Raw genomic sequence first — 12,218 nt, forward strand, 5'->3', positions numbered from 1 at the left:
TTCTGGGGCAAGGTCCTCTGCGGAGCCGACCCCCTGCCCTCTGACCTCTGATCACATGTTCTGTTGCAGCGTGACCACAGGCAAGTGCTCAGCTCCCTGCTGTCCGGGGCCCTGGCTGGTGCCCTTGCCAAAACAGCGGTAGCTCCCCTGGACCGAACCAAAATCATCTTCCAAGGTAAGTGTTGGCCATCCCCAGGTGCTAGAGAAGCTGCCAGGTGGTCACCTCCTCCTTCATGGCCCCCAAACCACGCTTCAAATTGGCTTTTATTTTTAGATTTATTTTAGAAATAAGGTTTTTTGTTGTTTTTTTTTTTTGAGACAGAGTCTCGCTCTGTCACCCAGGCTGGAGTGCAGTGGCGCAATCTTGGCTCACCGCAAGCTCTGCCTCCCGGGTTCACGCCATTCTCCTGCCTCAGCCTCCCGAGTAGCTGGTACTACAGGCATGCGCCACCATGCCCGGCTAATTTTTTTGTATTTTCAGTAGAGACAGGGTTTCACCATGTTAGACAGGATGGTCTTGACCTCCTGACCTCGTAATCCGCCCGCCTCGGCCTCCCAAAGTGCTGGGATTACAGACTTGAGCTACCGCGCCTGGCCAGAAATGAGGTTTTTCTCTGTTGCCCAGGCTGGCTTCAAAGTCCTGGGCTCAAGTGATCCTCCTGCCTAAGCCTCCCAAGTAGCTGGGACTATGGGTGTGCTCCACTGCACTCAACTGGGTTTTTTTAATGCCTCTTTAAAATCCACTCAGAGGCCCTGGCGCAGTGGCTCTTGCCTGTAATCCCAGCACTTTGGGAGGCCAAGGCGGGCAGATCACTTGAGGTCAGGAGTTTGAGAGCAGCCTGGCCAACATGGTGAAACCCCACCTCTACTAAAAATACAAAAATTAGCTGGACATGGTGGCGGACACCTGCAATCCCAGCTACTCTGGAGGCTGAGTCAGGAGAATCGCTTGAACCTGGGAGGCGGAGGTTGCAGTCAGCCAAGATCGCGCCATTGCACTCCAGCCTGGGTGACAGAGAGACTCTGTCTCAAAAATAAATAAATAAATAAATAAATAAATAAATAAATAATAAAATCCACTTCGAATCTGTACGAGTTTCCTGGGGCTGCTGTCAGAAAGCACCACAAACCAGGTGGCCTCAAACAACAGGAATTTCTTCTCTCACAGTCCCAGGGCCAGAAGTCTGAAGTGAAGGTGTGGGCAGGGCTGCGTTCCCTCCAGAGGCTCTAGGGGAGGATCCTTCCTTGCTTCTTCTGGCTTCTGGGGGCTCCTGGTTCTCCTTGGCTTGTGGCCGCATGGCTTCAATTTCTGCCTCTGTCATCACGTGGCCTTCTCCCCTGTGTGTGTCTGTTTTCTCTCTCTCTATTTATTTATTTTTGTTTGTTTGTTTGTTTTTGAGATAGAGCCTAGCTCTGTCACCCAGGCTGGAGTTCAGTGGTGTGATCTTGGCTCACTGCAACCTCCATCTCCCCAGTTCAAGCAATTTTCCTGCCTTAGCCTCCCGAGTAGCTGGGACAACAGGCACACACCACCACGCCTGGCTAATTTTTTGTATTTTTAGTAGAGACAGGTTTCGCCACGTTGGCCCCGCTGGTCTTGAATTCCTAGCCTCAAGTGATTCACTCGCCTTGGCCTCCCAAAGTGCTGGGATTATGGGCATGAGTCACCGCTCCCGGCCTGTTTTCTCTTAAGGACACCAATTCGCATTTAGGGCCCACCCTAACCCAATATGACCTTACCTTAACTCTATTACATCTGCAAAGGCCCTGCTTTCAGATAAGGTCACCTTCTTGGAGACTAGGGGTTAGAACTCAGACATAGCTTTTCAGAGGACAGAAATTAAACCCTCAACAGAAACCCTCGCCCTCCCTCGCTAGGGTTAGTCACAGGGTCCTCTGAAGAGGTGGCCTTTGCCCCCTTCAAACAGTTACCAGTTCCTGCCTAGGGCCCAGAAGCAAGATGGTTACGGCCCGGGCCCTCTGCCCCTCAGCTGTTTGGGAAGAATCTGCAGGCTTGAGCCAGGCCCTTCCCACCACCTTGAGCCGATCCCCTACCCTCTCTGTGTCCCAGTTTCCTCCTCCGTAAAGTGGAGGCATGGATATCCGCTTCCTCCTTGGCTGGCATGGGCATCCAGTGAGCTGGCAGGCCTTCGAAAGGGACAGCCTTAGTTATTTATTTATTTATTTATTTATTTATTTAGAGACAGAGTCTCTCTCTGTCCCCCTGGCTGGAGTGCAGTGGTGCGATCTCGGCTCACCACAACCTCCACTTCCTGGATTTAAGCGATTCTCCTGCCTTAGCCTCCCGAGTAGCTGGGATTGCCGGAGTCTGCCACCATGCCTGGCTAATTTTTTTGTACTTTTTTTTAGTAGAGTTAGCGTTTCACCATGTTGGCCAGGCTGGTCTCGAACTCCTGACCTCAGGTGATCCACCCGCCTCAGCATCCCAGAGTGCTGGGATTACAGGTTTGAGCCACTGCACCTGGCCAGGGCAGGCCCCTTTAAGTGCGCATGAGCAGGTGCAGGGTGTTGTGTTCTGCAGGGAACTGGGGTTCAACCCTTGAGGCAGCAGGCATGCATGCATGTTGCACACGCAAGTGGTCGGTGGTGAGGGGTGAGGGAGGCGGGCTGCCAGACCACGTCAGAGGCTCCTGGTGACTGTTTGTGGCCTGTTTTTCTGGGTCCCTCCCAAGAGTGCTTATGGCCCACCATGGCTCGGGTCCCCCATGCCCAAGGGCAGCACAGAGCCAGAAAGGGAACCTGGCAGCCACAGGGGGTGGGAGAGGCAGGATAGCGGTGCCTGTGCTGGGGCCCTGGGAGGGGCATGTCCGGGAGAGAGGGCAGACCCCACATGTAGACCCCTGCAGGCCTTGTTCTGAGAGAGCCAGGGCTTCTCAGCTGACACCCAAGTGCCTGGAGGCTGGGACACCTTCCCTACAGGGGTTTGGGTGAATGGTAGTCTAGTCCAGGGACAGGGTGCTGAGTGTCAACCCATCTCAGACACGTTCTCCTCTCACTGGAGACCCTCACTATTCTGGGGGTTGGGTGTCAGCTCAGCTCCCATTCCTGGGACAAGATTAGGGGGGAAAAGGAGGGTGACTCTGCTAGTGGGTGCCAGGGGTGGGGCCACGCAGATGGGAGGTTCTGTCCTTTGCATCTCAGTGGCTTTTGTGCTTTTGTTTTTTCCAGTGTCTTCAAAAAGATTTTCTGCCAAGGTGAGCCACTATGTCACCGCCCCGGCCTGGGGACAGTCACCACTACCCTGATGTGCTGGCAGGAGTTAGGCAGGTGGTCTGAGGAGAGTCTCAGGGGTGGGGACAGGACTACCTGTCTTCCCATCCCCAGCTCTGCCTGGACACAGCCCAGCCTGGGAACTGACGGGACATCCCGAGTGTCCTTCCGGCAGTGGGGTGGGGAGACTCAACAGCTCTAAAACAACTTTTTCATGCTTGATTTATTGTTAAACAGAGAGCAGGTGCTACCTTCTTAATAAAGGAAAAGATAAACTGTAAAAGCTGGAATGCCAAACACCAACAGACATGCCCTTGGGCAGGGCTCCGAGCTGCTTTGCAGCCTGGTTCGCTTTGCAGTCCCCAAGAGAACTTGGTGGGGTGGGAGGCCCAGAAAACATAGGAAGGACGGGGCTGGGGTTGATAATGTCAGTCTGGACAAATCGGGGTGGGGCCCTCACATGGGGGTGGGGTTGTGTACTGTGCATGGAGATGGGGTCACCCCGGCCCCGCTTCCGCACTTGGGGCGCTCTGCTGCTCACAGAGGCGCGCAGGGAGGGCAGGCAGAGGCAGAGGGATGTTGACATTCCCGCTTATCTCCAGGAGGCCTTCCGGGTCCTTTACTACACCTACCTCAACGAGGGCTTTCTCAGCTTGTGGCGCGGGAACTCGGCCACCATGGTGCGCGTGGTGCCCTACGCCGCCATCCAGTTCAGCGCACACGAGGAGTACAAGCGCATCCTGGGCAGCTACTATGGCTTCCGTGGAGAGTGAGGCCCCGTCCCGCCCCGCCCTGCCACAGAATCGCCCCGCCCACGCCCGCCCCTCTCTCTTTCTTCTGCACGCCCCGCCCCTCTCTCTTTCTTCTGCACGCCCCGCCCCCTCCTCTTCGTGCCTTGCCCCTAGCCCTGCCTTCCCTCTTCCCACAACGAAACACCGGGAGGCTCCTCACCCAGGCCCTCCTGAGGGGCCCCCTGACTCTGTCACATGCCCTATTCTGTCTTCAGAGCTCCTCTCCTTTGCCCGTTTGTCTCCAGACGTTTCTCCACCCCCACGCATAAATCCCAGAGGGGCAGGTTACTATGCCCCCAGAGCCGTAGGGAAAATACGCATCATTAATTTATGCCAGCAGGGGGGAAGGGAAGGCAGCCATGTAAACCTCAAAATGAGGCCCACTCCAGAGACCCCATCAGCTTGGCCAGGAGGAAGCCAAACCCGCCTCGTGTTCCTCGGTCCCCACCCCTGTCCCCACCCCTGTCCCCGCCCCAGCAGAGACGTGCGGGTGCTCCAGGCTGGGCCTCTGTGCATCTGCAACCCCCTCACTGCCGTCTCGCCTTCTCCTCCTGCCCTGTTCAGAGCCCTGCCCCCTTGGCCTCGCCTCTTCGCCGGCGCACTGGCTGGAACGACAGCCGCTTCACTGACCTACCCCCTGGACCTGGTCAGAGCGCGGATGGCCGTAACCCCGAAAGAAATGTGAGTCCTTACATCGGTGATGCGCATCAGCCCCGGGGGCTCTGTGTCTCGGGGGCTCCCAGGTCGGAATCCCTCTCTCTATCGGGCCCCAGAGGTTTGCATCTGGGCCTCCGTGTCCACAGGGCAGGCCTGATGTGTCATTCTGCAGCTGTTCCAGAAAGGCAGCAATTTGTTCTCTTAGCCTGGGGGTCACTTTCTGCTTAGATCAAACCAAGAGTCTTCATTTTGAACTGGGCACAGATGCATTAAAAATATGTAAGAATACGGCCGGGCGCGGTGGCTCACGCCTGTAATCCCAACACTTTGGGAGGCCGAGGTGGGCGGATCACTTGAGGTCAGGAGTTTGAGACCAGCTTGGGCAACATGGTGAAACCCCGTGTTTACTAAAAATACAAAAATTAGCCGGGCGTGGTGACACGCACCTGTACTCCCAGCTACCTGGGAGGCTGAGGCAGGAGAATTGCTTGAACCCGGGAGGTGGAGGTTGCAGCGAGCCGAGATCAAGCCACTGCACTCCAGTGTGGGCAATAGAGCCAGACTCTGTCTCTCAAAAAAAAAAAAAAAAAAAAAGTCTGAGACTAGAATGCTTAATTCAGGGAAGATACCACGATCATGAAAAATGTGTAAGAATAGACCGGGCTTGGGCCCAGGTGCGGTGGCTCATGCCTGTAATCCCAGCACTTTGGGAGGCCAAGGCAGGAGGATCGCTTGAGCCCAGGAGTTTGAGACCAGCCTGGGCAACATAGCAAGACCCCATCTCTACAAAAACTGAAATATTAGCCTGATGTGGTGGCATACGCCTGTGATCCCAGCTGCTCCAGAGGCTGAGGGAGGAGGATTGCTTGAGTCTGGCAGCTTGAGGCTGCAGTGAGCCATGATCACGTCACTGCACTCCAGCCGGGCCACAGAGTGAGACCCTGTCTCCAAAAAAAAAAACAAAAACAAAAAAAGTGTAAGAATAGAGGCCGAGCATGGTGACTCAGGCCTGTAATTCCAGCACTTTGAGAGGCTGAGGTGGGTGGATCACCTGAGGTCAGGAGTTCAAGACCAGCCTGGTCAACATGGCAAACTCTATTTCTACTAAAAATAAAAAATTAGCCAGGTCTGCTGGCATGTATCTGTAATCCCAGCTACTTGGGAGGCTGAAGCAGGAGAATCACTTGAACCCAGGAGGCAGAGGTTGCAGTGAGCCAAGACTGTGACACTATACTCCAGCCTGGGCAACAGAGGGAGACTGTCTCAAAACAAAAACAAAGAAACAAAAAAAAAGACAAGGGCTGAGCACTTGCTTCCCGTGGCGAAGGTGGAGTCTGGGTTTACGCATGCATTTCCCCTCTAATAACAAAGCTTGAGTGATGGGGTTATATGTCTTGAAGAAGGAAAACATCAACATCCAGACACACCCAGGCCCAGCCGGCTTCGGGAGGAGCTGAGAGCCTCTGTGGCTCCTCCCTGTGCCTGGGAGGCCTGAGTCCCACCTGCTGGGCTGCTCTGTCCTGGCAGGTACAGCAACATCTTTCATGTCTTCATCCGCATCTCGAGAGAAGAGGGGCTGAAGACTCTCTACCATGGATTTATGCCCACCGTGCTGGGGGTCATTCCCTACGCTGGCCTGAGCTTCTTCACCTATGAGACGCTCAAGAGCTTGCACAGAGGTAAGGAGAGCTGGGAGCATGGGGAGGGGACATTCAGGAAGCATTCCCTGGGGACAGCAGCTCCACCTGGGTCACATAGACCTGGAGACCAGGCGGAGTGGGCTACGACCCCTGGGTGGGGCAGACTGTAGACCCACATCCAAATCGGGAGGAAACACACTGTGTGCAGCCGCCACTGAGGAACCTGGACTCACTGCCTTAAATGCCTAAGTGAGAGGAACTCTGGCCGGTGCCACGGCTCGTGCCTATAATCCCAGTGCTTTGGGAGGCCAAGGTGGGCGGATCACTTGAGGTCAGGAGTTGCAGGCCAGCCTGGGCAACATGGTGAAACCCCGTCTCTACCAAAGATACAAAAAAATTAGGCATGGTGGCACACACCTGTGGTCCCAGCTACTGGAGAGGCTGCGGTGGGAGGATCACCCAAGCCTGGGAGGTCAAGGCCGCAGTGAGCTGTGATCTCACTGCTGCACACCAGCCTGGGTGTCAAAGTGAGACCCTGTCTTAAGAAAAAAAATAAGTGACTCTGGGAAGCCCAGTGTGTCACCCAGAGCATTGACACCTCACCTCTTCACAAGCACACACGCAAAGCATATGGGTAAAACCCAGATGGAAAGGAAGTACTCTTGCTTGTTTTGGTAGTTGGGAGAAAATCAAAAAGTACAAAGAATGATATAATACTCATACCTGCCACTGCATGTGAACAGGCATTCACATTTTGCTACATTTGCTCCCAGATATTTTGTTTTTTTTCTTTTTTGTAGAGATGGGGTCTCCCTCTGTTGCCCAAGTTGGTCTCAAACTCCTGGGCTCAAGCGATCCTCCTGCCTTGGCCTCCCAAAGTGCTGGGATTAAAGGTGTGAGCCGCTGCGCTCAGCCCACTCCCAGACATTTTTTGTCAAAGAAATAAAATGTTAGGGGTAACATTGAGGGCCCAAGTCTCTCTCCTGAGGCCTCTTACTAGAAGTGAGGGTTGCACCCCTCAAGACTGCTTTGAAAATACTTCCGTATGTATTTATCTGTGGCATGAACAAAACCATGTCACCTTTCACAGGTATAAAAAATGCTCCGAGTGGAGTCAGCTCACCCGGGAGTGCAGCTCCCAGCTCAGCTGGTTTGGGGTGCATCCACCAGCATCTGTGCTCTGTTCCGCCTTTTTAGTGGCTGCACAGTGGGCCTTACCTTCTTGGGGTGCCCTTTGGCTGTTGCCAGGTTTTCTGTGATCAGCCAACACCCAGGAGCTCGTCTCCTTGTGTGACTATAAAACCCCATTTTCGGTGTTTCTCTCTGGAGTGCTTTCCAGCCCCTTGTCCCCACGTTCTCACCCCACGTGATGCCATCAGACCCCTTGTTTTTGCCCACCTGGTGAGCAGATCACAGTGTCTCCCGTCTGGCTGTTTTTTTGAGACGGAGTCTCACTCTGTCGCCCAGGCTGGAGTGCAGTGGAACGATCTCAGCTCACTGCAACCTCCACTTCCTGGGTTCAAGCCATTCTCCTGCCTGAGCCTCCCTAGTAGCTGGGATTACAGGCGCCCACCACCACACCTGGCTAATTTTTGTGTGTTTTTGGTAGAGACAGGGTTTCTCCATGTTGGCCAGGCTGGTCTCCAATTCCTGGGCTCAAGTGATCCGCCTGCCTTGGCCTCCCAAAGTGCTGAGATTACAGGCGTGAGTCACTGCACCCAGCCTTGGCTGTTTTAAATTCCTAGTTCTAAATTTACTATTACAAATGTTTAAAGAACCCCTACTGACCTGTTGCTGCTCCTTCCTCCTCCACACCCACACACCCCGTTTAGACCCGCAAGAGAGAGCAGGGTGAAGTTCATGGTCACTTATGTCCACTCTATGCAACAGCTCGCAGGGGCTCCCCAGGGAGGGCGCAGGTCGGGGACCAGGCACGGGAGCACCTAGAATGTTCCTTTACCAGACGTGGAGTAGAGCTGATTAGATGTGAGCAGTGGCTCTAGGAGTTGGTTCTATGATTCTCTGTGTTTCTGCCTTTTAAGAAATTTTATTTCTCGGCCGGGCTCGGTGGCTCATGTCTGTAATCCCAGCACTTTGGGAGGCCGAGGCAGGCAGATCGCCTGAGGTCAGGAGTTTGAGACCAGCCTGACCAACATGGAGAAACCCTGTTTCTACTAAAAATACAACATTAGCCAGGCGTGGTGGTGCATGCCTGTATTCCCAGCTACTTCGGAGGCTGAGACAGAATTGCTTGAACCCGGGAGGCGGAGGGTGCAGTGAGCCGAGATTGGGCCATTGCCCTCCAGCCTGGGCAACAAGAGTGAAATTCCATCTCAAAAAAAAATTTTTTTTTTATTTCTCGAGTTTGAGTGAAAGGAGCGACCCGGAGGTGAGGCAGTGGGGCGTGTGGGTGCGCATGAGTGCGAACACACGTGGGGGTGCAAGTGCATGTGTGTATGTGCACGCAGGTTGCTCCTAGGGGTGCAAAGGCGCGCGCACGGGTGCGGGGTGCGCGCCCCCTCGCGGCGCCTTCACGGCCCTTCCGCCCCTCGCCCTGCAGAGTACAGCGGCCGCCGGCAGCCCTACCCCTTCGAGCGCATGATCTTCGGCGCCTGCGCTGGCCTCATCGGGCAGTCGGCCTCGTACCCGCTGGATGTGGTGCGGCGGCGCATGCAGACGGCCGGCGTCACGGGCTACCCGCGCGCCTCCATCGCCTGCACGCTGCGCACCATCGTGCGGGAGGAGGGCGCCGTGCGCGGCCTCTACAAAGGCTTGAGCATGAACTGGGTCAAGGGTCCCATCGCCGTGGGCATCAGCTTCACCACCTTCGACCTCATGCAGATCCTGCTGCGGCACCTGCAGAGCTAGGGGACCCTGAGCTGCTCTCAGGACGGTGGACCGGTGACCCTTTTGTATTCTGGGCCCATGGAACGGTGTGGGGGTGCGCTTGATTCTACTTCAGGAGGCACATGGGGCGCTTTATGGAACGAGCAGGTGGGCCTGAGGGGCCTGGGCTCAGAGTCCACGTCCAAACGCAAAGCTGGCAGCCCTGGAAGTGCAGTGTTGGGGCGATGGTGTGGGGGGTCCCGCAGCTCCCCTCTTCCTTCCTCTGCAGACGCTGGCGCTGTCTGCCGGAGGTGTTGCCCAAAGGGCCCTAGTGGGGCGTGGTCAGCTCCACCTCCTGATCCTGTGTGTCCTCCGACATGCTGCTGATTCTAGTGACCCCTGTCCCCACCAGGCTCAGAGCCAGACCGCGCCTGCACCTTCTTGTTCTGACTCCACGTGCCTGCCCGGCCTCCAGGGTGCGGGGGCGCCTTTCTTGCAGGCGGACCCTGCCCAGGATGGGGCCAGCCTCGTGCTCAGCTTTGGCCACAAATGCAGTCCCTGGCCCACCCCACCCTGCCGGCCCTGCCTTCTCCAGTATTTCCCACATGGCCACGACTCCTCAGTCACTAGAGCCTCCTGCTGGGAACAGTGTCCCCCAGAGCCTCATGTCTATCCTAGACCCTGCAAGCAGCTGGGTCCCCAAGAGCGCATCTCCCCCTAGAGTTGCCTGCCCATGCCCACCTGCTTTGTAACCTTCCCAGGAGATTCATGCTTGCTCTGCACAGCAGGGCTCGAGGCCCAGGCCATGACACGGAACTGCCTCAGGTTTGGGTCAGACCTGCATCCTGGGGCATCTGCTGAAATGTGAGCACCCAAGCCACCTCCTTTGGCCCAGAAGCCCCCCAGGCCTAGCATCTCAGTGCCCCAACCCTCTGCCCAGCTGTGGTATCCAGCAGGTCCTTTGGTCCCCACTTGAGCAGGCACTTGGCTGGGATATGGAGCAATTTAAAGCCCACAGGGGTTGTTCAGTTTCTATGAAATGGAGCATGGGGTGCCTGGTAGCCTCAATCCCCCGAAGTGGGAGCCTCATGATAGAGTATAGCTTGGGGGTGGGAGGTGAGAAAGAGCTGAGGTACCCAGGGGAACCCCCAGCTAACTGGTCTCTCAGAGGAGTCCCCCAGGGCCCGCCAGTTATCACAGGGACTCAGAAACACCCATTTCCTAATGACATGGTGAGTTTCTTGATTTCTTTTTTTTGTTTGTTTTGTTTTGGTTTTCAACTTGGCTGACCCCGGGTCTATGATCTATTCACATCGAACCCCTGACTGGTCTGCCTGGTGCCAGGGTGAGCATGACCGTGAGTGTTGCTTTCCACAGCTGGCTCAGCACACGCTGTGTGAAGGGATCTGAGCTTGTTCATCTCCAGTCGTGACTTCATTTCCCTTCCTTCTGTCCTCCTCCTGTTCTTGCCTTGGACCTGCAGGTGTGCAGACCGCTCTCTCTGCCTTCCTTGCATGTGGCCACCAGCCATCCCTGATCTTGTCCCCAGAGGCCCAGGCAGCCTGTGATGGCTGTGAGGGGCTGTCCCACTGCGTGGGTATCCCTTACCCAGCACTTAAACTTGGCAGGAGAGGCAGGGCAACCCTCAAAGGGAGATGGGAGGGCACCCAACTCCCACAAGCATGCAACAGCAGTAGGAATTGGGGGTCTGCCCCAGGTGGGTGAGACCAAATGAGTGGATTTGGGGCCACAGGCTAGGCAGGAGAGACAAGGGGTAGGTGGGAGGGTCCCCCAGTCCCTGCTGACCCCAGTGTGTCTCCCCGGAGATGGCTCCTAGCTGAGTGGGACCTGGCAGGAGTTGGGGACAGTGCTGTCCCCCACCCCTGCACACAGCCAGGCCCTCAGGCTCTGCGGTCACTCGCCTCCCTGCTGGTCACTGGTCCTGGTCTGGAGTTATATTTTGATGCCATGAAGACACTGTTTATATCTAATGTTTATATATTTTAAAGATTTGTGCCAACAGAGTATATTTAATAAAAACTTAAATGACTTCTTCTCCTGCTCCTGGCTCTTCTTTGGCTCTGACCCCCCCCCATCTTCCCCCATGAACCCCCAAACAGGGTTGAAGTGCTTTTGACACATTTGTGATAAACGTTCTGAATAAAAGTCTTGAATAAAGAAGTTTTTAAATGCAATTGTTGTTTGAATTAATACATACCACAATTTTCCAGAAAACACCAGCTGTCCACAAGGGTTTACACAGTTCCCTCTGCAGGGGGCCTCCTGTGACCATTTTCTCCTGTCTCCTCCCACAGAGATTCTGTGCATACACTCATCCCTTTCAGGATATATGTGGCCACCCATAAAGGCAGGAGGGGCCGTCTCTGTGCAGCCAGCACAGCCCAAAGTCTCATAGGCTTGAACATGGCCTTCCTTCCCAAGAGCCCTGCACTCTGGGGCTGGCTGAGGCTTCAGGCCTGAACGTCAGTCACCATCTGCAGGGGCAGCCACCAGAGGGTCTCCAATGGCAATCCTGGCTCACTTCACCTGCAGCCCATTGGCCAGAGCAACTTGGAGGACCCACCCACCACCAGGCCAGAAGTGGGAGCCTCTGCATGCCCAGAGAGGAGGGGCGGCTGGGCCAGCACAGGCCTGGTGCTCTTGTTGGGGTGGGAGTAGGAACAAGTTCCACCGCGCTGACCCCCCACTGCTCTCCAATCTGCTCACGTGCAACAGGATTTCTTTTGAGTTGGTCTCCGTTGTGCACATTGTTTAGCAGCTGTGCGGTTTTCTCCTAGAGGATCCCCAGGATGAAATTTACCAGGGTGGGTGTGGTGGCTCATGCCTGTAATCCCAGCACTTTGGAGACTGAGGCAGGTGGCTTGCTTGAGCCCAGGAGTTTGAGACCAGCCTAGGCAACACAGTAAGACCCCCCATCTCTACAAAAAAATAGAAAAATTAGGCCGGATGCAGTGGCTCACGCCTTTAATCCCATCACTTTGGGAGGCCAGGGCAGGTGGATCACTTGAGGTCAGGAGTTCGAGACCAGCCTGGCCAACATGCTGAAACCCCC

The 12,218-nt window shown here is 55.4% G+C and overlaps 1 protein-coding gene across 4 annotated transcripts in view; it reads left to right on the forward strand.

The window, feature by feature from the left end:
- SLC25A42 (solute carrier family 25 member 42) overlaps positions 1-11,205 on the forward strand; it is a 48,822-nt gene extending 37,617 nt beyond the window's left edge. For 3 of the 4 annotated variants that reach the window (XM_019015372.4, XM_004060352.5, XM_055372235.2), the window contains exons 3-8: positions 70-175; positions 3,190-3,215; positions 3,834-4,000; positions 4,587-4,703; positions 6,207-6,358; positions 8,880-11,205. In XM_019015372.4, coding sequence (XP_018870917.1) covers positions 70-175; positions 3,190-3,215; positions 3,834-4,000; positions 4,587-4,703; positions 6,207-6,358; positions 8,880-9,187 — 876 coding nt within the window. In that variant the 3' untranslated portion in view covers positions 9,188-11,205. The remainder of the gene's footprint in view (positions 1-69; positions 176-3,189; positions 3,216-3,833; positions 4,001-4,586; positions 4,704-6,206; positions 6,359-8,879) is intronic. The other variant, XR_008674260.2, reaches the window with a different exon arrangement.
- Positions 11,206-12,218: the final 1,013 nt, after the last annotated feature.

Source organism: Gorilla gorilla, chromosome 20, assembly GCF_029281585.2.
Source record: "Gorilla gorilla gorilla isolate KB3781 chromosome 20, NHGRI_mGorGor1-v2.1_pri, whole genome shotgun sequence".
Taxonomy (NCBI): domain Eukaryota; kingdom Metazoa; phylum Chordata; class Mammalia; order Primates; family Hominidae; genus Gorilla; species Gorilla gorilla.